Source organism: Symphalangus syndactylus, chromosome 3 (assembly GCF_028878055.3).
Source record: "Symphalangus syndactylus isolate Jambi chromosome 3, NHGRI_mSymSyn1-v2.1_pri, whole genome shotgun sequence".
Lineage (NCBI taxonomy): Eukaryota > Metazoa > Chordata > Mammalia > Primates > Hylobatidae > Symphalangus > Symphalangus syndactylus.
Window position 1 is genome coordinate 40,210,046 of NC_072425.2, and position 24,461 is coordinate 40,234,506.

Sequence of the window (24,461 nt, forward strand, 5' to 3'; positions counted from 1 at the left end):
CTATCCATAGACTCCTTCAGGATTTGTGTACTAGAGGTTACAAACCACTACTCTAGAGTATATAACTAGGAATGGAATTGCTGGGTCATAAGTTATGTACATATTCATCTTTACTAAATCGTGCCAAACTGTTCTACAAATGTATATTCTTAATAGCAGTGTATGAGGTTTTCCTGACCAATTTCTTATTATTGCCCATCTGATCTGATGGTGTGAAGATGCATTTTTACACCTCTCATAACAAATAAGTATTAGTTGAAGGATGGTGGGAATTACAAGTGGGCAAAGGGAACAATCTACCTGATGATGTTCTTGCATTTTTTTTTTTTTTTTTTTAAGGTCAGGCTCATGCAAAAGCAGGAGAGGTGTATCCAGTGCTGGCCCAACTGGGTAGGAGGACAGCAGCTGTACATGTAAACTCTAGATGCTTAAATTTCCTGAGTGAAAACTTTCCAAATAAACACTGAGATGGAAGACTCTTAGACAAAACTCAGAGCCAATGCCTCTAACTTCCATGATAGGTTTTTACCTCCAGTGTTGAGTCTTCTTTGCCTTAGTGTAGGAAACTCATCTGTCCTTTGAATCCCTGGGAGCTAGATAAATGAGGGGTTACTATACTTTCTGCTTTTCCAATTTCCCTCAGACAGCTAATTCATAATTTACTATCTTAGCTATATGTAACAACAGTGTAAAATAGAAATATAAAATAACATAGAAATGTAAAAATAACATAGCTGTAAATATAGATTTCATAGTCTTGGAAGTACCAAATCTACTTTAATAGGAAGCACTCAATTAAAACAAAAATTAAAGTTGTTTGTAGGAAAACACTACCACATCTGTGACAGTACTAAAGAAAATCTGATTCTGGGGTTAGTGGGATACAATTTTCTTGAGGTAACTTAATATTTACAGTAAAGACGGTAAATTGGTACTGTCTCATTACCTTATAGCAATACAGCAATAGCTTCAGAGAAGATAAATATATAAAACTCAATAAAAAGAACCAGAATGTATATGTAGGCTTTTATTAGGGCAAGCATTTCCATATCCATAAAGATTTCATTAAAACAAATGGATGTCTCAAGTATCTTTGTTAAACAGGATCCAAAATGAAGTAAATAGTAGTTAAAATTAATGATAAATAAAGACATTTCAGCATATAAACCAACAAGTCTTTTCTAGATTTTTAATACCAGGACCTAACAGCATCATTTTCCAAGTAAGTGACAAATAACTAATGTGAAAACCATATTTAACATAGATGTCACAAATGACAATGTGGTTTTCCATAGTAAAGAAATATGTTAATTTTCATGAATCCTATTTGGTATTACAAAATAAATTTTACTGGACAAAAAACAACCAAAAAAACCAGGAAAACAGACATGATGGAAAGGTTGATAAAATATATTAATAATTTAAAAATGCTGTCACAAGCATGGAAATGCTACCATTATCATTTGAATACAACAAAATGCTATAAAGCAGAGTTGTTAGAGTACAGTAGAAGAGCTATTCTGAAACAAATGAAGAGTCAAGATCTTAAAACAGTGACAAGTATTTTTAATGTATGACAGACACTGAAATACCATGCAGAAAGTAAACAGAACTATTTTTTGAAGTGGTACTTAAAAAGCACAGATGTAGCCTTCATAATGCAAGAAACATAGCAAATTAACTTACCACCTCCTTCAAATAAAACTGAGAACCTCTTGGGAGAATTTAAGCACCATTAGCAGACAGATCTTATAGCAGTTAATGAAATGTTTTGTATTTCAGTAGAAAACTATTTCAGTGGCGAAAACGATGTAGGAATCAGAAGCATATTCTGCTGAGATACTAGGTAGTTGACACTTTCCCGAACTGGAAAAACATTTCATAGAAAGGCATATAGAGTTACTGACTGAAACACATTTGTTCTAAAAATAATTCATGCCTAGTCAAACAGCTTACCAGCTGCCACAACTCTGGGATCCTCATGGGACTTATGTCTCCCAGCTGCACGACTATCTGCACTCTCATTCCACCAAAGAACATGAACTGCAGAAATAAACCACAAGTAGTTTCTAAAAAATATGGCCTTAACAAATAAGAAATAACAGAAAAATGAATCAAACCCATCCTATTCTTTTTTTTTTTTTTGAAAGAAGAGTTTCACTCTTGTCACCTAGAGTGGAGTGCAGTGGCAGGATCTCGGCTCACTGCAACATCCGCCTCTTGGGTTCAAGCGATTCTCCTGCCTCAGCCTCCTGAGTAGCTGGAATTACAGGCGCCCACCACCACGTCTGGCTAATTTTTTTTTTTTTGTATTTTTAGTAGAGATGGGGTTTTGCCACGTTGGGCAGGCTGGTCTCGAACTCCTGACCTCAGGTGATCCGCCCACCTCAGCCTCCCAAAGTGCTGGGATTACAGGCATGAGCCACCGCGCTTGGCCAAAACCATCCTATTCTTTAAATCGAAATAATGATATCAAAAAGGTAAAACTAAATATGTTACTGATAAGATTTCAGAGGGGTCAGAGACTTGCTAGAGAAATTGATAAATTAATCAAATTGGTTTTATAGATGAAGAAATACAAGGCTGGAAAACGGAAGTACTGAAGTAAAACAGCTAGAGGCACAATCAAGACACGACCCAAATTTTATGATTTCCTACTATATTTTCCTTTAATTTTTAAAAAAGCAAAATTATGATCAAATTGTGTTTACTATTCAAATTTTACATTATACAAAGAAGAAAATTAAAAGTGGCATAATGTTAACAGTATAGAGAAAACCTCTATGGAAATTTATTGTATTTCCTTTACAAAATATGAGTAAAACCAAATCAGGGTCTTACTATATATTATAATAACAGATTTAGCTTAGTAACAAGTTTTTAAAAATCAACAGTATTTTCTATGGCACTATTAATTTTTAATGGTTATATAAATTCCTCCTTACAGATACAGCAACTTATTATGCCAACCCCTTATTGTTGACTATTTAGACTATTTCCAATATTTCAGTATTCTATAAAATACTGGAATAAATGTTCTTCTTGTACAAAATTGCTTATGAAGTTTTTATAATTGTAATATATAAATGTTAGATGTATAGGAAAATACAGATTATAAACAAACTGTAATCATTTTATTTTTGGTGTATCTCTTTTATATTTGGTGTATCTCTTTCTGTATTTGTGTATATATGTATTTTTATTTTTTAATTTTAATTTTATTTTTATTTCTGTAGAGACAGGTTCCCACTTTGTTGCCCAGGCTGGTCTCGAACTCCTGGCCTCAAGCAATCCTATTGCCTTGGCATCCCAAAGTGTTGGGATTACAGGCGTGAACCACCACACCTGGCCTGTATTTTTATATATGGTTGTATATTTATACAAATAAACATATATATGCATATTTGCTTAGCTTATGTAAATACACGGTATGATGTACATGTATATCGATTTCTGTATTACGTATGTATTACATAAAGGTCATACTACATTTCCAATGTTTCTTTAATGTAAACAATATTAACAAACTTCATTTGAGCACAACTATATGTTTATAATAATACTTTCAATGACAACTACTGACATTTATTGAATGATACAACTATGTGTCAGGCTAGTTTTAAGCATTTTAATGTATTAACTCATTTAATTCTCATAATAATCTACGTCCTCATAATAATCTATCATTTTATAGACGAAAAAACTAAGGTATGGTGAGGTTTACTTACCCAAAGTCAAAAAGTAAGTAGTGTACCTGGGATTCAAACCTAGGCAGTCTGAATCTGATTATTTCCTTAATATAAAGTAGAATTTAAGTTGAGGGAACCAAAGAGCATGTCTTAAATATCTGTACTTACATATAGTGTATATAGTATACACTGTCCTCCAGAAATGAGGTACTGATTACCAATTCTCCTAACACTGAGAATGAATTTAAGATTAAAAAGTGTATGAACACACATTTTCTGTAGTTTTTTTTAAAAATAAAACTTACATATGTGCAGTATAGAAAATTAAGGTAGAAGCTAGGTGTAGTGGCTCATGCCTCTTATCTCAGCACTTGGGGAGGCCGAGGCGGGCGGATCACCTGTGGTCAGGAGTTTGAGACCAGCCTGAGAAATCCTGTCTCTACTAAAACTACAAAAATTAGCCAGGCATGGTGGCACACAGCTGTAATCCCAGCTACTTGGGAGGCTGAGGCAGGAGAATCGCCTGAACCAAGGAGGCGGAGGTTGCAGGGAGCTGAGATCGCACCTGCACTCTCCACAGAGCGAGGCTCCATCTCAAAAAAAAAAAAAAAAAAAAAGAATATTAACATAGAGACTTAACCATTTATCTCACTGAAATATGACTACTATGTATGTTATATACTTTCAAATTTCTTTTCTGTATAATTTAGCACACCTATACACATACACACCCAGGCATATTTTCTAGAAGTAATACTGGCAAAAACAATAAAAATAAGGCTTTTCTTTTTATTGTCAAATTTTGGGGGAAATTAAGCTAATATGAACCCTCCACAGTATCTGAGTACTTATTTTTTCCTGACCTAATACTATATCCATGTAAGTATACCTTTTATAAGGTAAAGAAATGGCATCTCATTATTGTTTTAATATGCATTTTCCTTAATATATATTTAGTAGCCATGTGCATGTCTACTTTTGCATAAATTTTTATTTTTGCTTTTGAATTTCATTTATGGTGATTTCCAGGCATCCAGAAAGTTTGAGCCTTTGTATAATAAAATCATAAGTTGATTTTTTTTTCTTCATAGTTTCTTCATTTGCTTTTGGCTTACAAATATAGTCCCAATCCACATTATTAAATAAATTCATCTACATTTTGTTTTACCAATTTTATGAATTAAATTTTTTTCATTATAATATACAATCCAGCTTGACTTTATTTTCACATGTGGTGTGAGATAGGCATCTAATAATTTTCATAACATTTTCTCCTCCATGTATTTTCCAACCTGAATATACATCTATTTTTATATATTCTATTTTCTTATGACAGATTATTACAAGAAGTTGAATTTCTGCATAAAGATGGGTATATTAGGTTTGAGATGTCCATTGGACATAAAGAGATAATAGAAAGGCAACAGGATATTATGATGAGTCTTTCAAATATTTGTTAGCTATTCTTAGACATTTATCCTTCGTTACTTTTTTTTTTTTTTAAGAGACAGGGTCTCACTATGTTGTTCAGGGGCTGGAGTGCAGTGGTGCAATCATAGCTCACTGTAGCCTTGAACTCCTGGCTCAAGCAATCCTTCCACTTCAGCCTCCCAAGTAGCTAGGACTACAGGTGTTTGCCACCATGCCCAACTAATTCTTAAAATTTTTTTTTGTAGAGACAAGCTGTGTTGCCCAGGGTAGTCGTGAACTCCTGGGCTTAAGCAATCCTCCAGCATCAGCCTCCCAAAAGCGCTGGAATTACAGGTATGAGCTACCTCATCAGCTCTTTTCTCCTTTCAGATAAACTTTACAAATGTTTTTCTGAATTTGCCACAAAAAATCTTGAAATTCTGATTGAAATGTTTTTCAACATTACAAGTTAAATACCCCAAGTATGTGTTTTATTAAATAAATTTATATCCATATATAAATTTACCTCAATATATATACATATTTACTACATCTGTCTGTATAGATATATATAAAACTGTGGTGGAAAATGGGTAAATTTTTATGAGGGGGGTTTTAATATTTATACAAAACATATATTACTTTTTTGCTTAGAGATAATCTCCCTACCCCAAGTAAAATTATTTAAAAAAAATCAATAAAAGTACATTCAGAGGAAAAAGAAATGATAAAGTAACAGATTATTTCTTGAGGTTCCTTCAGTTTTTTTTTTTTTTGAGATGTTGTTTTGCTCTTGTCACCCAGGCTGGAGTGCGATGGCACGATTTTGGCTCATTGCAACCTCCGCTTCCTGGATTCAAGTGATTCTCCTGCTTCAGCCTCCAGAATAGCTGGGATTACAGGCCCCCACCACCATGCCTGGCTAATTTTTTCTATTTTTACTAGAGACGGGATTTCACCATGTTTGCCAGGCTGGTCTCGAACTCCTGACCTCAGGTGATCCGCGCCCTCAGCCTCCAAAAGTGCTGGGATTACAGGTCTGAGCTATTGTGCCCAGCTGAGGTTCCTTCAGTTTAAAAAATTTAATCATTTTGATGTATCAGGGAAAACAGCTATTCAGCATTTGAAGGTTTCATAAGTTAACATTCTAAATAAATAAGATGTAAAAGAGATTTTCTCAATTTTAAAAATTACAAAAAACTAAACATTTGGCAGTAAATAATAAAATATACTCTATAATGAGAAAGAAACTGACCCAAGGAACTTAGGTCACAATATATATTACAATTTCATATAAGAAGAAATGGACAATTGTACCTCTGTTAAGTGCTCCGTACTCTGTGTGGAACACTCCAACTAGTTTTGTGTAGCCTAGATTGACATGAGCATGAACTGCCCTTTTAAATGCATCACCCCACAGAGCTGGCCCACCAGGTTTCATCTGAAAAGTGGCCAGTTCATAGACTCCTGGAATAGGGAGAAAAAGAATTTTTCAGAAAACATTCAAGCAATATCCAATCATGTTTCTCAGTGAAAAGTCTTTCACTATCTACACACACAGATTTGGAGGATCAGACATGCATACATATTATGTAGACATGTTTATTATATTTGCACTCTCTTTGCTTTTATGTTTAGAAAGTCCTTGCCCATGTTTAAGAGTGAGTTGTTATGCTTAATCATACAGATGACAAAAAGAACTGGAAGCTATTATAAACTATTATCTGAAATATTTTTAATCTATAACATTTGTTAAAAAACTGTTGAGAATGTATAATAATATAGAATTTTGAGCTGCATAAGTCTATGCTTTTAGAAAATAAAAGAATAAAAGAAGAATTTTCCAATCTATATTTTCATTCTTTCCAATTTCCGCTATGTTTTTCTTCATATAATTTCTCCCTATAAGTTTCCACTTTTAACAGGAACAGCAAAGCAAAGAGTGGACCTGAAGTGATATCTTTGAATTTTGGAGGAAAAAAAACAAACCTAAAGAGATGGTTTTATTTTTCCTAAATATCCAGGTAAATACTTGAAAAGTATTGTACACTTTGGACAGAAGTATAGGGCTGGTGGAGAGAAAGAAACTCTGGGACAAGTAGGAAAAGCATGTAAAAATTTCCAAGCAATGATGTACACAGAGGAGGAGAACCAAGATTTGACACTGTCAGAGAAGTGAACTATTTTATTTAGATAGTGCTGAGAGCTGAGGGGACACCTAAGTAGGTAAAGATCCAAGGAAGACTTTGTAAATTTTTTGTAACCTAAATACACTACAAAGTTGGGAATAATGAGGGAAGTAAAATAACATTTAAATGAGTTTATGCTTTTCTAATCTGACCTCTATTTAAAACTGGATTGAGGTAATAGTTTCTTTAAGTCAGCAAGAAATGAAATCAGCAAGAAAACAAATCTTAAGCAATTACTTTCAAACTGAGAAACAAGAAAGAAGACAGAAAAGTTAGATTAAAGTAATATAGCTTGGCAGTTTCACCTAATCTGTTTCCCCCAAATATTCAGTTTTATAAGCAAAGCTGTATTTAATGATTTAAGATTAATTATAATTTATGGAAATATTTTTACATTTTAAATGTAAAATTATTATTTTAAAATTATGGCAAAACTTCATATGCTATCCCTTACCTATCAACACGTTCTTTGCTCCCAATGCACAAATTCTCAACCTCTACTGACCATGTCAGCTTTTTCTATAACACAGTTAAGCTTTACAAATCTGCAAGGTCTCAATTTGAAAAATATCTCATTATTTTATGCTCATTTTTTTAAAGGATGGGGTAAGAGCTCCCATTTATTTTTACCACAACAATCACTGTATGTTTCTATATAAAACAAAGAATTAATTTTATTTTTTTCCAAAGGAACTTCAGTTTTTATCACTTAAGTTCTTTAGTATTTTATTCATCAAAACTCAGTGACTAAGAAGGAAGGACTTACCTTCTTTTGGAGGTTTTTCTAATTTGCACCATGGTACCAGATAAGTAATCTCACTCTCTTGTTTATCCATGAGAGCCAAATTTGGAATGAGGAATTGTTCTTGCCATTCCTTATCTTTGGCCAAGGCTTTCCGAACTTCAGTTCGATGAGCAAAATTATCTGTGGGAAGAAAAGAATTAAGAAAAATAAAAAATTCAATTTTAAATCACCTGTACTTTTCTGGGTTTCATTCAAATCAGCAATGGTCATTGATGCCATATAAGAACCTTGTGTTAGGCCTTTGGAGACACCAACATAAACAGATGTGACCATCTGCCCTGAAGTTGCTCAAGGACAAAAAGGGCAGTAGAAATGCAACTAACTGTAATGTCACATAATAGGCTTTATAGGCTCAACCATATAGTAGGCAGTTTTGTGAATTAGGTAAGTTATTGAATCTTTCTGTGCCTCACTTTCTGTGAAATTGAGATAATAAGACATCTACCTCCAGGGTTGTATGAGGATTAAATTAACACATGAAAAGAGCTTAGAATATAGTGGTTGGCACTAGTCAATACTCAGTATATGTGAACTATTCTTACTTGATTGAGGCATTTAACTTATAGTGCTAGTTTAGAGAAAGACTGTTTTTCTTTGGTGGTGGTGGGTAGTCAAGTCCAGATACACCCTGAATCAAATTTAACATGAGTGAAGTTAAAACATCTTGAATCAAATTTAACATGAGTGAAGTTCAACTGTACTTTTTAAAGCTCTTCTCCTTTGAACAAACCGATTTCAAAGAAATAATGCTGATTCTCTTATTGTCATCCATTCTTTCTCCCCAGCACTTGTCTTCTATTTAAGTTACCCAAACAGTTATATACATCTGCCAATATATGGGCCTAGTACTATAATTACCATTAGGACCTCATAAGACTAATAGCAAGAGAGTTTCATATGGTTTACATTGGGATAAGGAAGAATACCTATCTTACAACTGAAGTGAGGTATATCAGAGCTTAGTTTTTTTCAATGGGCTATGATACAACTTGTACCACATCTAAAGCATAAACTGTATTTTAATGGGGCTTCTTCTAACAGGGAAAAACCCTAAACCAAACACTAAATGAAATTATTAAAAATTCTTTAGGTATCATCAAGTCCTGATGTAGACACTGGAGTAACAAGCATTCTGGGCATTCTTGTAACTTATTCTCCTTCCTCTACTAAACCAGGTGTAGGTTAGTTTCAATACGGGAAGAACTCTCTTTCATTCCTTTTCTTTTACCTCCCTAGAGTAGTATGACAGTGAATTCCTCAAAACTCTGGGGGTACAGATACGAAACAAATGTGGTCTCTAAACATAACAGAATTATTAAATCTCAGAGTTCAGTGAGGATTGAAAGTTAACCATCATCCCCTATAAACCTCCATACTTGTAAAGTCCCTTAAATGGTTGAATTATTTCTGCTAAAATACTGATATCCAGCCCCCTAGCTTCAAAAAAAGAAAAGATTTCTCCTTTCCTTTTGTGATCTTAATCCACTTGGACTTTTACAATTGCTGCTTTAAATTTTTCATGAACTATCTTTACAGGAAACCATTTTAACATTTTTCTGAGGTTTAAAGTCTAGTTCACAATTTTATGGCTTGATATATGAGATGCCATGTCTTCCAATTTTTAATGTAATATAATGTAATGTTTAAGCAAGGGGTTAGAGGTGTACCACTGGGAAGAATAAGAACTGAATTTTTTTTTGGTATTGCTTTTCAAAAGTCTTAGTTAACCTGTATGTATCTATAATAATATACATCCAAGAACTAAGTTTTATGTTACATTTAACAGAATGAAAATCTATACTGAAAAATGAAAATCTATACTGAAAGCCAAAATTGGATGACTCTTTACCATACTTCCAAATATGAAACACTGTATTCATTCTGCCTCCAAATTCTACACTCCAGTATCCAACCAATTCAGAGTGAGCTGTCCGAAGATGAGCGTTTTTCTTAAAATTTTCCAGGAACTCATTCATCTTTGAGGGCTTAAGGTAATAAGAACGAAATTCATAGAATGTTCCATCGTATTGTCTGGGTCCCGTAGCAAAAGATGAGCACACCTGAAGAAGATAAGACAAATGTAAATATCTTCAGAAGACAGGATTCATATATTGTGTTAAAACCTAATCTGAATCTGGTACAAGGGACACTCATAGACTCATTACTCATGTTTGTACTTCTGTTGTCAATTCTCAATATATTACTGATGGAGGGTGTCCAGGTTCTTGGTGTTTGAACAAAGAACTGGACAAAATGCATAAAGCAAGGAAAGAATGAAGTAACAAAAGCAGAGATTTATTGAAAATGAAAGCACACTCCACAGGGTAGGAGTGGGCCTGAGCAAGTGGCTCAAGGGCCCTGGTTACGTAATTTTCTAGGGTTTCAGTACCCTCTAGAGGTGTCCCATTGGCTACTTGGTGTAAGCCGTATATAAATGAAGAGGATGAAGTAAAGTTGCAAAGTCATTTACTCTTGTGTACACCCTATGTAAATGAAGAGGGTATTTCTTGTCATAGCTGAGGTGTTTGATTTAGTTCTAGGAAGTCCTTAGGTTCCCTGCCTCGAGGCCCTATTCTCCTGCCTCACATATACATTTGTTTACATAGAGGTGTCAATAAAGACAACTACTCTTAAATATGCTGAGTGTGTAGTTACTGTTTCCTAGTGTGGGTTCACTGTCACCTTTAGCCACTTTTTCAGAAATTGCTCATAAGAAGGCGCTGAGATCTTAATGATACTTCTTTTTGCAAGAACTACAATTAGGATTCTAACAAATTTACAAAAGTTTTCCTATTAGCCAATATTGCATCTTTAGTCAAGAGCATATGTGTTACAGTTATGCACATCAAAGAACTTTATTAAGTACGCACGTAACTTTTAACAGGCATAATAAAAAAATGTTTACTAGAAAACTCTTTTAGGTTCTTGAAAAAAATGGAAATTACAATTCAGGTCAAAGTATTTCCTAAATTCAGTGAAGTAAACCACTGACCAAAAATAGGACTGGAATGTAACTAACACAATAAAAAGCTCTGACCTATCCAATCATTGTAATATAATGGTAGAACATGAATGCTGAGAAAAGAAAACTGAGTCAAAATTTTCTGATTATTAGTTTCTAATTACAGATGCAATGTGAACAACATTTAATGAATCCACTTGTACCACATTGATGAAAATATCACTTAAGAACCATTAATTCCTTTTGTAATAGTCATACACGCAGTGTAAATTTCTAATTTGTGTTCTGGTTGAACTTTCTGTAAGAAATACCTCGCCTAAGATTATCCTCTATGTAGGTATCTATGTGTATGTATGTATACACATACACGTACACACACACACACACATATATATACACGCATGGTATACACACAGGCACTCGTGATACTCTTATAAATCCATCTTACGTAAGTTTGATTAGCATGTGCCATTTCCTGAAGTTGATTACACCAGAATAATCTATTAAGACAGTTTTGATACCTACAAAGCTATGGACAAATTAGGGCTTATACTGACTACCCAGTATGTCTGTCTGAAAGCAGTAGGCTTTTGCTCCGACGTATTTTTGTTTACAAAATACAAAATTATGTAACTGTGTATGATAAGGCTTAATGATAATTATCTAGAGTTAATTCTATTCGTGTGTGAGTTATATTCTTATTGCTCAAATGACTAAGCCTACCAACAGAAACAACTGCAGCTGCCCCTGCCTTTTGTGGTCACTGTTTTTGTGCTTTTAAACCAAACTCTAGTAACAATGTTGGTAAAGAAGCAAGTGCCTAGTATACATAATTTCAAAATTATTATAATAAAATATATCAGGAGATAGGCCAATGGGGCATTTCTGACAAATGGATTTCAGGTTGATTCGAGGAATTTGTATTTGGAGGAGAAAATAGTTGATCAAAGGTACACATTTTTACAATTTTGGGCAGTATTAATATACAGTAGGGAACCTACAGTGAGAGAGAGAGATGTGGACAGGTGGTGCCAGAGAAGGAAGACCGCAGGGGAGTAGGGTATGGTGGGGGAGCCGGATAGGAGTTAAGAATTTTGTTGCAGGGATGACTTTTAGCTGCTAGGGCAGAAATCATGAGTCGTCCATCCTCCCTTATCTCCAAGTTAGGGATCATTCCCACCAGCAACGACCTCCACTTCACTTAGAACAACTGATGGACATTTTTAAAAACTTAAAGTTTGGAATCATGCCATAAGGACGTCATTCCTGGCCCTGCCCCACTGGAGAATCATTAGGGTAAAAACTGCATTGTTAACCCGGGGTGAATGGACATGAGCTGCTCTTCTTTAGTGTTCCTCAGTCTGTCTCTAGGACAGGTTAATCCCCTTCCCATCCTGCTCCTTCAGAAAGGAGTAAAGTCCTAAACATGAAAAGGAAAAGAAATTTCTAGGTTGGAGCCATAGAATAGGCCACTCCCGAAAGTTAGGGCAGAATCACAAGCTCCATTTTGTCCATTTCTCATTTAAGGTTAAAAGAGTCTGTCTGTCATTGTCCTGTTTGATAGGAGGCTCCGGTCCTGCCTGGTTGGGGGAGCGACCGCACGAAGCGCGAGTGGCGGGCAGGGTCCAGCCCCACCGGGACCCTGGGCCTCCTCTTCAAGGGTCTCCGCGAAATGCTCGGAAGTTGTGTGTTTCACTTAAAAAGGGGAGGCCGGTTCCGTGGCAAGCGGCTGGTCGGCAATTCCCTCCTTCAACCTGATGTCTAGAGAGGGCGGTGGCTTGGAAAGCTACGACTCCACCGGCGGCTCCACAGCGTCAGGTGACAACATGGGAGCGCTCCCTGGGCCGCAGCCGCGACGTAGCTGGGCCGCAAAAACGAAACAGCCGGCGCCATTGGAGTGTCCCGGTGGGTATGGCATCCAGGCTAGAAAAGCCCTCTGACCGCGACTGCCCGCGAGACGACCCGGGCTGAGGGTATTCCCCTAGCAGCGGCCTCCTCCTCACGCGCGTTCCGGGTACCCCTGTCTTGGGGTTCCGGGGCTCACGCTAGAATCTCGGTGGGGCCCCAAGTCTGGGCGCGCGTAGCGCAGAGCGCATGCGCATTGCTCGCACGTTCCCGGAACACTCCCCGCCCCTCCCCTCCCCTCGGGTGAAGGCTTGGGCACCCCCGCGGCCGGTACCTGAGGCGCCAGCCTCCGTGAGGCTAGCGCCCGAGTCAGGGCGCTTCTGAGGACAAGCATGGCGCGGCTTGGGCGCTGAGAAAAGCAGCCAGCCGTGTCCTTTCTGAGACTCCTCTGAAGGTTTCCCGAGTAGAAAGGAGCGGCTTCTGGATCATTGGCAGACGCAGGCTGGGGCGGGGCTCGGCGGGGTCAGCTCCACCCCGGCGCGGGAGGCGCGGCGGGTCCCCGTAGCTTGGTGTCTTTCTCTACTGTGCTGAGCGTTGGTCCCCCTTGGTTTCCTGAAACATTCTTACCTCAAACGTTAGAGGTGACGTTAGGATTAACTGAAGGCTCGGATCGTTCCTGCTCCAACTTTCTGGGCCCTCACTCACCTCATTCGCTCCACTGCTCAGTTGTGTTGATTGGTAAATGTGCAGGGGTTGTGGGTGTGTTGTCCATGGAGAAAGAAGGAGAGGTGTTGAGTGCGTGCATGTGCAGTGCTTTGTATTTAAAATCGTGGAGGTTTTTTCCTGAGTTAAGTTTTAGATGTTGTGATAGACGTGTATTTGAGCCTGACCTCTCTGCAATGAATGTGTTCTCCATCTTAGAAGGCTCCTAATTAAGATTTAGATCAAGTTTTCCACGAGCTCAGAGAAATGGCAGCATCGAGCCTGAAATGAAAAAGTCAAAGTTAAACATATCCTGGTCTAGTCCTCCCAGTCCGGGAGTATTGGTTCCCAGAGTAACCACCTTCAACATTTTAAGCTGTTTCATTTAATGCTTGTTTCTGTATTTTTAAGTAAGAAGTATTTTCTGCTGTTTATTGCATTTTCAGTTATGGATAGTATGTGTTGACTTCCTTCTGTGGCAGATGAGGATTTATGTCTCATAGATGCCACTGCCCCCAAATTCACTTGTCTTCCTGCATCTAATAATGCTTATGTTAATTAATTTACAGTAATTACATTACTAATTTACAGTAATCTATATTAATGTTTACATTATTCTTGCTAATAATTACATTATTGTGCACATTAATGTAAGATTGCTTACATCATGAGTACTAGGGAGGGATTACAGGGCCATGACCTGTGGTTGTATTGGTAGTGCCTTGTGGAAGAGCTTTGGAATTGTCTGTTCACAGGAAGGGAGGCTTTTTAAAATTAGTTATTTCGGAAGGATTGCCTCAGTTTTTCTAGAAGAGAGACATCTATTTGTAACCATGCAAGACTAAAGAAATCATTTGTATCGGGACTGGATCTATATGAGTAAATTATTTTCTTAGATCTTTTTTTTAAACCCTGTAATTGCCAATCCATTTACTTATTCAACAGATATTTACTAAATTCCTTCCATGTTCCAGGCACTTTTCCAGAAACTGGGGTACAGAATTGAGCAAAATTCAAAGTCCCGTCCTCTTGGAACATCCAGGTTGGAGGAAACAGATAAACAAAGGAGGGGTAAATATATCAGGGATTGTCAAATAATATAAAGAAAAATAAAGTAAGATACGAAGAATAAAAGCGCTAGTGGAATTCTAAAAGTGCTCAGGATTCTAGCTATTGAGTTGGATATTTAGGATTTAGGTTTCTTCATACCACTCCCTCAAAATACACTTTCCTTCCTGCGTTTATTGATGTTTACATTAAAAATATGTTTTGGAGTGAGAAAAAAATGTTAAAAGCACTGTAAGCACAGGTGGATCTCTTCAAATAGTGGGCTTCACTGTGAGGTGATCTGACCTGGGTATTTCACTGAAGGCTGTATCCCCTCCCCCAAACTGTTATCTGCAAGTTATTTATCTGTGTAGTCAGTGTTAGGGAGGGGAAACTTCCAGTATCCTATCTGTGTGAGAAAAGCCTTGCTGCCAGTTTCCTGAGGCTGAGGAAGGAAGAAGGCCAGAACACTCAGCATTTGGTAGTATCTTTCAATAATATATTAATTAGGGTAGACTAAATAGCTCTTGTAAATCAACACACAAAAAAGTGTATTATTACTCAAACACTATAGGAGTTTATTTTTTATAAGAATACAAAGTGCGTTTTTCTAGTTGGCAGGTAGCTCTTCTATACATTGTGAATTAGGGAGCCAGGCTTCTACCCTGTGGCTTTGCCATTTCCTAGTCTCATCATTAACTGTATCCATCCAGCAGAAAGGTACAGGGAACTTCCAAGAGGAATTTCCAAGAGGAAAATACAGGTAGGGGCAAAATTCATGGCTACAATTGAGAGATGGCTAAACATTGTTAAGTGCTTCTAAGTAGCTAAAATATTCTCCTATTCGCTTTCTCACAGGTTTTAAATATCCTCAAAATACTGTGAGTTAAGCTTTATCTCCGTTTTGTGAGAAAGGTGAAGTCTGAAGAGAGAATTTTCTCAGATTGCTACAAAGTGGCACAGACTTTGAAGCCCAATTGTAAAACCAGTTCAGTTTACCATTTATTTTTAAAAGAGATGTGATTATTAAGGTAATTTTAGATTTGTAGTGGAAAATAGCTTTTAGACAGAATTTAAAATGTAATGTTGTTCAGTGGCTATTTAAAAAAACATATCCCTAAACTGCCTGGAAAATGTATAGGAAACATATTTTGAAAATTATTGTTGCATATCCTGAAATTCTGCCAAATAGTCCAAAGGATAGATAATTCAAAGCTAGAAAAATCATACCAAAAAAACTAGATTATTAAAATAGGCTCATATGATATAGAGTAACTGGGTAGTTATTTTGGATTGGATAGACAAAGATGACCTATCTAGGAAGGTAACATGAAACATTTATCATAGGTACGAAAGTGTACATGAGATATCTGTACACTTTAAAGAAGAATAATAAAGTGAATGTCTGTGCTCTTGCCACAAGGCTTAAGAAAAAGGGTATTGCCAGCAACTCAGAATCTCAATACATGTTCATTCCTGGCCACATTCTTCTTACCACCCTCTCCTCCAATTCCCTCAAGTAACCATGATCCCAAATTTTGTGTTATTATATTGATTTTTCTGAAATAATTCAACTACGTTTGTATATAACTCTAAAGTTATATATATATTGCTTTGGTTTGCAAATATATATATATAAAACTCTAAAGTTATATATATATATTCTCTATATATACTCTAAAGTTATCTATATACACTAAAGTATATATATATATTGCTTTGGTTTGCAAATAATATATATATTGCTTTGGTTTGCATGTTTTAGATTGTTTATCAACTAATCTTATTATTTTGTTACATAGTTGTTAGTTATAACTTTAGGATTTTGGAAATCACTCACATTAATGCAGTCGTAATAATTCACATCCCTTTTGTATGCTATTCCATTACATGAAAATACCTTGTTTTTTTATAAACAAAGCTGTTTGAATTTATTTGTGGATGTCTCCTGGTTCTGCCAGAAGAATTTCTCTAGGGCAGGTATTACCTTTTTTTGTGTCTTTCCTTTCAAAATCTTGTGAGCCTATGGACCGTAAATGATTTTAAATGTATAACAAATACATAGAGTTGCAAAGAAAACAAATACAGTGAAAAAATTAAACTAGAATCATCAAAACACAAAAAACAAATATGAAAAAATTGAACTACAATAATGAAATATAAAAGAAAACTTTTAAAAAAGAAATAGACATGCTTCTTTATTAGGGCAATAAATAACAAATCTAATGGTGGGGGTAAAAGACGTAATTTTGAAGTAGTGATAAGTGTGGAAGAAATTTTTATGTATTTGCAACAACTATAAATGGAATTTGACATTATCTGTAATATTTATTGGTTACAAAGTCACAGGTCCTGCTAATATTGTGGTTTGTTGCCTACCTTCATAAACAAAGGAAATGGTTAATTTTAGTTAGAAGTTGGTGCCAATAAAGATGGAACTGTCATCCATCCAACTTATCAGACCCTCTGAATTCCATCCATAGTTTCACTTAGGATCTGTGTACTGGAGATTACAAACCACTACTCTGGATTACATACCCAGGAGTGGAATTGCTGGGTCGTAAGTGATGTACATATTCATCTTTACTAAATAGTGCTAGACTGTTTGATAGCAGTGTATGAGGTTTTCCTGAACAATTTTTTATTATTGCCCATCTGGTCTGATGAGTGTGAAGATGCATTTTTTTTTTTTTTTAACCTTTCATAACAAATAGGTATCAGTTGAAAGGTGGTGGAAATTGCATGAGGTGAGCAAAGGAAACACTCTACCTGATGGTGTTCCCGCTTGGTTTTTTTCCAAAGGTCAGACTCATGCAGAAGCAAGCAGGTAGACCCAATTCTGGCCCAACTGAATAGGCCAGGTAGTGCCAATGCTGGCCCAACTGAATAGGAGGGCAGTAGATGTAAACTCTAGATGCTTATATTCTGGTACCACATCCCTGGGTACTTTCTTGTTTTGGTGCTTTATTATTCTGCAGCCACTAGATGGTGGCATAGACTCACTTTTCCTTCATTAGGTATCAGTGCACATTTCTGTGAGTTTCTGTAATGTAAGTTATAGGTATTTATAGAGTGGACTTAACTTAGTTTTTTTGTGTGTGATACTGGATTATGTATAGAAGAAAAACTTCTGTAAAGTCAGGTTACTACTAATAATAAAGTGGGTTAATAATAATAAAAAAGGTAATAAAAATACAAATCAATTTTTTTCAATTTTCTTTAAAAAGAGACCTACTCATATCACCAAATATTTGTTAAGAACCTGTTGTATGTTGAACATTGAATTAAATGCCTTAATGAAGAAAAAAGAAAAAACCTTCACTGCATCCTTCTTTCTGAGGTGGTCAGCATGTCTTGATATTTCTGTTAGTCTCTTTTCAGCTAGAGTTCTTACAGTAAATAGCAGTAAAGACTTGTGTATAGCTAAATATTTAAATGTACTAGAAATTTATTTAAATTTTTTCTATTTATAAAGTATTTTATTTGTAAAACACATAAACATGTTTATATATCCATTACCTCTTTTTAGATATAAAAATTAATTGACTTTATGTTTTCCATTGGAAAATGAATTTTAGTGCCAATGACATTTTAAAACCTGACATCAGTGAATACAATTATTTCCTAAAATAGGCTTTGCAGATCTTTTGCTTTGAATAATCCCTGTGCCTCACAACTGGAGTTGGGGAGAAATTTTATTAGACAAATATTTCTGAAAATTTTGCTATTTGTTTCAGATTTTTCATATTAAATATGGCTTTTTTTTCTAGGTGTTTAAGTCAAGACATCTTCTAGCTTTAAGCACTACTACACTTCGTTTGTACATATTTTTTTCATTAAGTTCCTCTTCCAAATGAACACTCATTATTCAATGCTCTCCAGTGTTTCCTTTACCTCCACAAGTTGTCCCAGCTACCTATTAGCTGGGTAATTGATTAACTTTCCAATCTGAGTTAGATTTACTTTACCCTCATTGATTGTTTTTATAGCATCTATAAGTTTGTTGTATTTTATTTATTCTCAATGTTGTATTGAAAGCTAGAACTTTAATGCAAGGGGCAAGTAGGCTGTGGTCCAACCAAAAGGGGCCTATTGCCTCTTTTGCTCCTTGTTAGGTGTTTCAGGATACTGCCTAGGATTTTCGACACATTCTTTCTGAACTAAGTTCAAATGCCTCACTATCGCTTTTGAAGGTTAACAGAAATAGTTTATGGGAAATTAGAACTTCTCAGATTAATATTCCCTCTGAAAAACATTCTAAGTTGTCTTTTCATGATAGCTTAATACTGCTATTAGAAGTTGCCTTCATATCCAAAATTATTTTCTTCTCATATAAAGATACTGAGTATTAAAAAAATACATTTCCCACCGGGTGCGTTGGCTCACGCCTTTAATCCCAGCACCTTGGGAGGCCGAGACGGGAGGATCACGAGGTCAGGAGATCGAGACCATCCTGGCTAACACGGTGAAACCCCGTCTCTACTTAAAATACAAAAAATTAGCCGGGCGTGGTGGCGGGCGCCTGTAGTCCCAGCTACTCGGGAGGCTGAGGCAGGAGAATGGCTTGAACCCGGGAGGTGGAGCTTACAGTGAGCCGAGATCACTCCACTGCACTCCAGCCTGGGCGACAGAGCGAGACTCCGTCTCAAAAAAAAAAAAAAAAAAGAAATACGTTTCCCAATTTTCATACTCCCTTGGAGTCATCTGAAGCTTCCACTTAGCACAAAATAAAAACTGAGAAGAAAGTTAATAAAAGTCATAACTTTAGAGGGTACTTCAGTATAAGTCCTGTTTCATATTTTTTTTATTAAAAATCAGTTGGTCTTGCCAGGTGCTATGGCTCATGCCTGTAATCCCAGCACTTTGGGAGGCAGACTGGAAGATCACTTGAGGTCAGGAGTTCAAGATCAGCCTGGCCAACATGGTGAAACCTTGTGTCTCCACTAAAAATACAAAAATTAGTCAGGTGTGGTGGCAGGCACCTGTAATCCCAGCTACTTGGGAGGCTGAAGCAGGAGAATCGCTTGAACCCAGGAGCTGGAGGTTGCAGTGGCCCAAGTATGCACCACTGCACTCCAGCCTGGGTGAGAGTTTCAAAAACAAACAAAAACAGTTGGTCCTTTGCCTGTTTGTTGTTTTTTGTTTTCTCTTTTTTGTTTTTGGAATGAAGCATATTTGTTCATCTATATTACTAAAGTCTCTTTTATAATTACCTGTTTATTGAGAACTGAGCCCTCTTTGGTTAGTTCTCATACCTACTTGGCTGCCCTTTCATTTTTTAAAGGTTTTAAGAAATATTTACTTAATATTCCCAGATCATATGTTCGGTTCTCATCCCTTTTTTCCTCAGAGAATGTCAGTGATGCCTATTTACCGAAAAGGGGCCATCAGATTTTATTATATCTGATATTTCTTACATGCTGTTATGTAGTATACCTTTTACTTAAGTCCTTTCTTACTGTCTTTCATTTCACTTTGTAAAGCTGATATTTACATTTTAGACTAAAACACAAAGCAAAGAGGAAGCTTAAAGAAGTTAGGTGGTTTGCCAAAGGTAACAAAATAAGCCATTTAGAGCTGGTTGGCTCATTTTAATTGCTCTCTTACAATCCAATATTTGAGCATATTGTAACTTCATTCCTCTTTCCTCTTTTGATACTTTAATATTCCCACGTTTATAAATAATGCTTCAATGAGTAATTTTGTAGATAAGTCCTTAGGCACATCCCTGTAAGTGGAATTAATGAATCAACTTTATACTTTTTGGTTCACTGTAGCCATTTATGCTCCCAGGCAGTGAATCGTATTTCCTGTTCCTGCATATTCTTGCAATTCTTGTAAGACTTTAATATTTGCATATCTTATGGATGAAAAATGTTTCATTGATTTCATTTATATTGCTCTGATTTCTTGTGAATTGAGAATCTTTTCATAATTTTATAGACCATGTTGTTTTTCTTTTGTTGAGGTCCCTGTTTATATTCTTGGCCCAATTTTTTATTTTGTTGTTCATCTTTTTCATATTGATTTGAATGGTGCAATCCTGTCCCCTCAGCCTCGCAAGGTGTGCTTAGAATTAGAGGTGCACAACCATGCCTGGCTTGGTTTGAATGCTTTAAAAAAAAAAAAAATATATATATATATATATATATATATTTATATTCCGGCCGGGCATGGTGGGTCACGCCTGTAATCCCATCACCCAAAAGTGATGGGAGGCCGAGACGGGTGGATCATGAGGTCAGGAGGTCAAGACCAGCCTGGCCAAGATGCTGAAACCCTGTCTCTACTAAAAATACAAAAAAATTAGCCGGGCGTGGTGGCACACGCCTGTAATCCCAGCTACTTGGGAGGCTGAGGCAGGAGAATCGCTTGAACCCTGGGCAGCAGAGGTTGCAGTGAGCAGAGATTGTGCCACACTGCACCCCAGCCTGGGCAACAGAGCAAGACTCCATCTCAAAACAAAACAAAGCAAACAAACAAAAACTTCTGGACTAATCTTTGTTTTTTGGATGTATGTTTTACTGATATGCTTCCATTTGTAGCTATTATTTAAACTTTCTGAGAGTATTTTGCCATAGAGATGTTTCTAAATTTAAATTATTGGTCTTTTATGTTTTTGTGCTTTTCCCCCTACTTAAGGTGTACTTTCTTTTTCCTTGTGCATGATGATATTCTTTTATATTTTCCTGTAGATATTTTTACAGTTTTGCTTTTGGCCTTTAGGTATTTAATGTCAATCAAATTTATTTTAGTCACAGTGTGAGGTGTAGGTTTAATTAGATCTTTTTTTTCAATATTAGTAGTCCATTACCAAAGAACAGTTTATTAAATACTTCATTCGTTCCTTACTGATTTGTAATGCCATTGTAAATCAAAGACCATTCACTTGGGATATAAACCTCCACAGATGCCCAGGCTGTTTCTGGATCCTTCTAATCTGTTCCATTGATTAATTTGTCTTACTTTTATCAGTACTAAGCAATTTGAATTACTGTAGGTTTATTATCCATCTTGACATTTTGTATAGTAAATATATATTTCTTATTACAACATTGTCTTGGCTATTCTTTCTCTTTGCTATTCAGTATGAATTTTGGGATAAGTTTGAGAAACTAAAAAAAAATCTCAGTATTATTTTGACAAATTAGATTTACAGAGAAATTCTGAATAAATTCATATATTTATTCTTGAATTTCCTAACATGAACAAAATTTGTATCCCCAATTTTTGGGAGGTTTTTCTGTGTGCTTTAATGACGATTTATACTTTTCCTCAAAAATTCCTTATGCAGTTTTTATTCATTGGCATTTTATACTTTTTTTGATGTCATGAAATGCACTTTAAAGTATATTCTCTAACCAATTGTATTTCCTGCAGAAAATACCATTGAGTTGATCTTGTGGTTGGCAGCCTTGCTAAAAAGCCTTTTATTAGTTTACATTTTAAGATTTTCTAATGGATTTTTTTCTGACTTCCTACAGAGGTTATCTTATTTTTATGCAATAATGACAATTTTGTTTCTCCCTTTTCAGTCTTTACGACTCCTTTTCCTTCCTTTATCCCTCCTGCCCTTCCTTCTTTCCTTCCTTTCTTCCCATTTTTCTCTTTTTCTTTCTCCCCTCTCCCCTCTTCCCTCTTTCCCTTCCCAATTTTTATTTCTCCCACTGCCCGCTTCTCTCTTTATTGTCGTACATAGGACCTCTGTGCAATGTTGACTATAAGAGGTGAAAACAGGCCTGGTACAGTGGCTCAGACTTCTAATTCCAGCCCTTTGAGAGGCCAGAGGGGGAGGACCACTTGAAGCCAGGAGCTGAAGACCAGCCTGGGCAACATAGAGAGAACCCTGTCTCAAAAATAAACAAACAAACAAAAAATTAGCATGTATGTCATAGCTACTCAAGAGACTAAGGTGGGAGGATCACTTGAGCCAAGGAGGTCAAGGTTACAATGAGGCATGATTACTCCATTGTACTCCAGCCTCGGTGACAGAGCAAGACTGTTTCTCTGCAGGGGGATAAAAAAGTGAAAGCCAGCATTCTTATCTTGTTCGTAAACTTAAAGGGGATTTGTCAGTTGTAAGCTTTTGATAAATACCCCTTATATCAGTTTTAAAAGTTTGCTTGTTTGTAGTTTGCTAAGTTATTTATTTTAAATTATGAGTGCCTAGTTTATGAACCAATTTATATATCACAGGGGTTACCTGTTCTTGGAAAATGTGTTAGAATTATCCAGGGAAATTATTTGGGCCTGGTAAATAAATAAAAAATATAAACATACAGATAACACACAATTTACCATCTTAACCATTTTTAAGTGTACAGTTCAGTGGTATTAAATATATTCATAGTGTTGTGCAAGCATCACCAGCATCCATCTCCAGAACTCTTGTCTTTTTTTTTTTTTTGAACTGTCACCCAGGCTGGAGTGCAGTGGCACGATCTTGGCTCACTGCCACCTCTACCGCCTGAGTTCAAGCTACTCTCCTGCTTCAGCCTCCTGAGTAGCTGGGATTACAGGCACCCGTCATCATGCCTGGCTAATTTTTGTATTTTTGTAGAGATGGGGTTTCACCATCTTGGCCAGGCTGGTCTTAAACTCCTGACCTCAGGTGATCTACCTGCCTTGGCCTCCCAAAGTGCTGGGATTATGGGTGTGAGCCACCGCATCCGGCCTCCATAACTCTTTTCATCTTGTAAAACTGAAACTCTGTGCCCATTAAATAATAATTCCCCACTCTCTCCTTCCCCCTGCCCCTGGCAACTACCCTTCTACTTTCTGTATCTATAATTTTGATGACTCTACCTCATATTAGTGGAATCATACAGTACTTATCTTTTTGTGACTGGCTTATTCAATACGATGTCCTCAGTCCTTTACCATGTTGTAGCATGTATTAGAATTTGCTTCCTTTTTAAGGCTGAAAAATATTTTGTTTATGTATATACCACATTTTGCATATCCATTCATTCATCAATGGACACTTGAGTTGCTTCCATGTTTTAGCTATTGCTTGTTGGCCATTTTTTTCTTCTTTTGAGAATTGTCTATTCATGTCCTTTGCCCACTTTTTGATGAAATTATTTGTTTTTATCTTGCTGATTTGTTTGAGTTCTTTGTAGATTCTGGATATTAGTCCTTTGTCGGATGCATAGTTCACGAATATTTTCTCCCATTCTGTGGGTTGTCTGTTTACTCTGCTGATTATTTCTTTTGCTGTGCAGAAGCTTTTTAGTTTAATTAAGCCCCATCTATTTATTTTTGTTTTTATTGCATTTGGTTTTGGGTTCTTGGTCATGAGCTCTTTGCCTAATTGCAGTGTTTAGAAGAGTTTTACCAATGTTAACTTCTAGAATTTCTGTGGTTTCAGGTCTTAGATTTAAGTCTTTGATCCAACTTGAGTTGATTTTTATATAAGGTGAGAGATGAGGATCCCATTGTATTCTTCTATGTGTGGCTTGCTGATTATCCTAGCACCATTTGTTGAATAGGGTGTCCTTTCCCCACTTTATGTTTTTGTTTGCTTTGTTAAATATCAGCTAGCTGTAAATAATTGGCTTTATTTCTGGGTTCTCTATTATGTTCTATTGGCCTACATGCCTATTTTCATACCAGTACCATGCTGTTTTGGTAACTATAGCCTTGTATAATAGTATAGTTTGAAATTGGGTAATGTGATGCCTCCAGATTTGTTCTTTTTATTTACTCTTGCTTTGGCTATGTGGGGTCTTTTATGGTTCCATATGAGTTTTAAGATGGTTTTTTCTAGACCTCTGAAGAATGATAGTGGTACTTTGATGGGAATTGCATTC

At 36.2% G+C, this 24,461-nt stretch overlaps 2 protein-coding genes and 1 long non-coding RNA gene across 4 annotated transcripts in view; 2 read left to right on the plus strand and 1 right to left on the minus strand.

Annotated features, from left to right (window-relative positions):
• Window positions 1-1,012: 1,012 nt before the first annotated feature.
• On the minus strand, window positions 1,013-16,070 carry NIPSNAP3A (nipsnap homolog 3A). 2 transcript variants are annotated; one of them, XM_055271631.2, is made up of 6 exons: window positions 13,235-16,070; window positions 9,943-10,153; window positions 8,055-8,213; window positions 6,417-6,566; window positions 1,957-2,043; window positions 1,013-1,866 (listed from the first exon to the last, which is right to left on the minus strand). In XM_055271631.2, exons 1-6 carry the CDS (start codon window positions 13,292-13,294, stop codon window positions 1,790-1,792), a joined length of 744 nt encoding a protein of 247 aa, XP_055127606.1. In that variant the 5' UTR covers window positions 13,295-16,070; the 3' UTR covers window positions 1,013-1,789. The 2 variants fall into 2 exon arrangements, with proteins under 2 accessions (XP_055127606.1, XP_055127608.1); XM_055271633.1 differs by lacking the exon at window positions 6,417-6,566 and having other exon boundaries at window positions 13,235-13,443.
• LOC129479082 (uncharacterized) lies at window positions 3,014-10,730 on the plus strand. The gene is made up of 3 exons (XR_008656545.2): window positions 3,014-5,453; window positions 7,025-7,123; window positions 9,880-10,730. It is a non-coding gene; the product is annotated as an uncharacterized lncRNA (long non-coding RNA).
• LOC129479077 (olfactory receptor 13C9) overlaps window positions 12,847-24,461 on the plus strand; it is an 85,159-nt gene continuing 73,544 nt past the window's right edge. The window contains 1 exon segment of the mRNA XM_055271626.2: window positions 12,847-12,960. The gene's annotated coding sequence lies outside the window, so the exon portion shown is untranslated.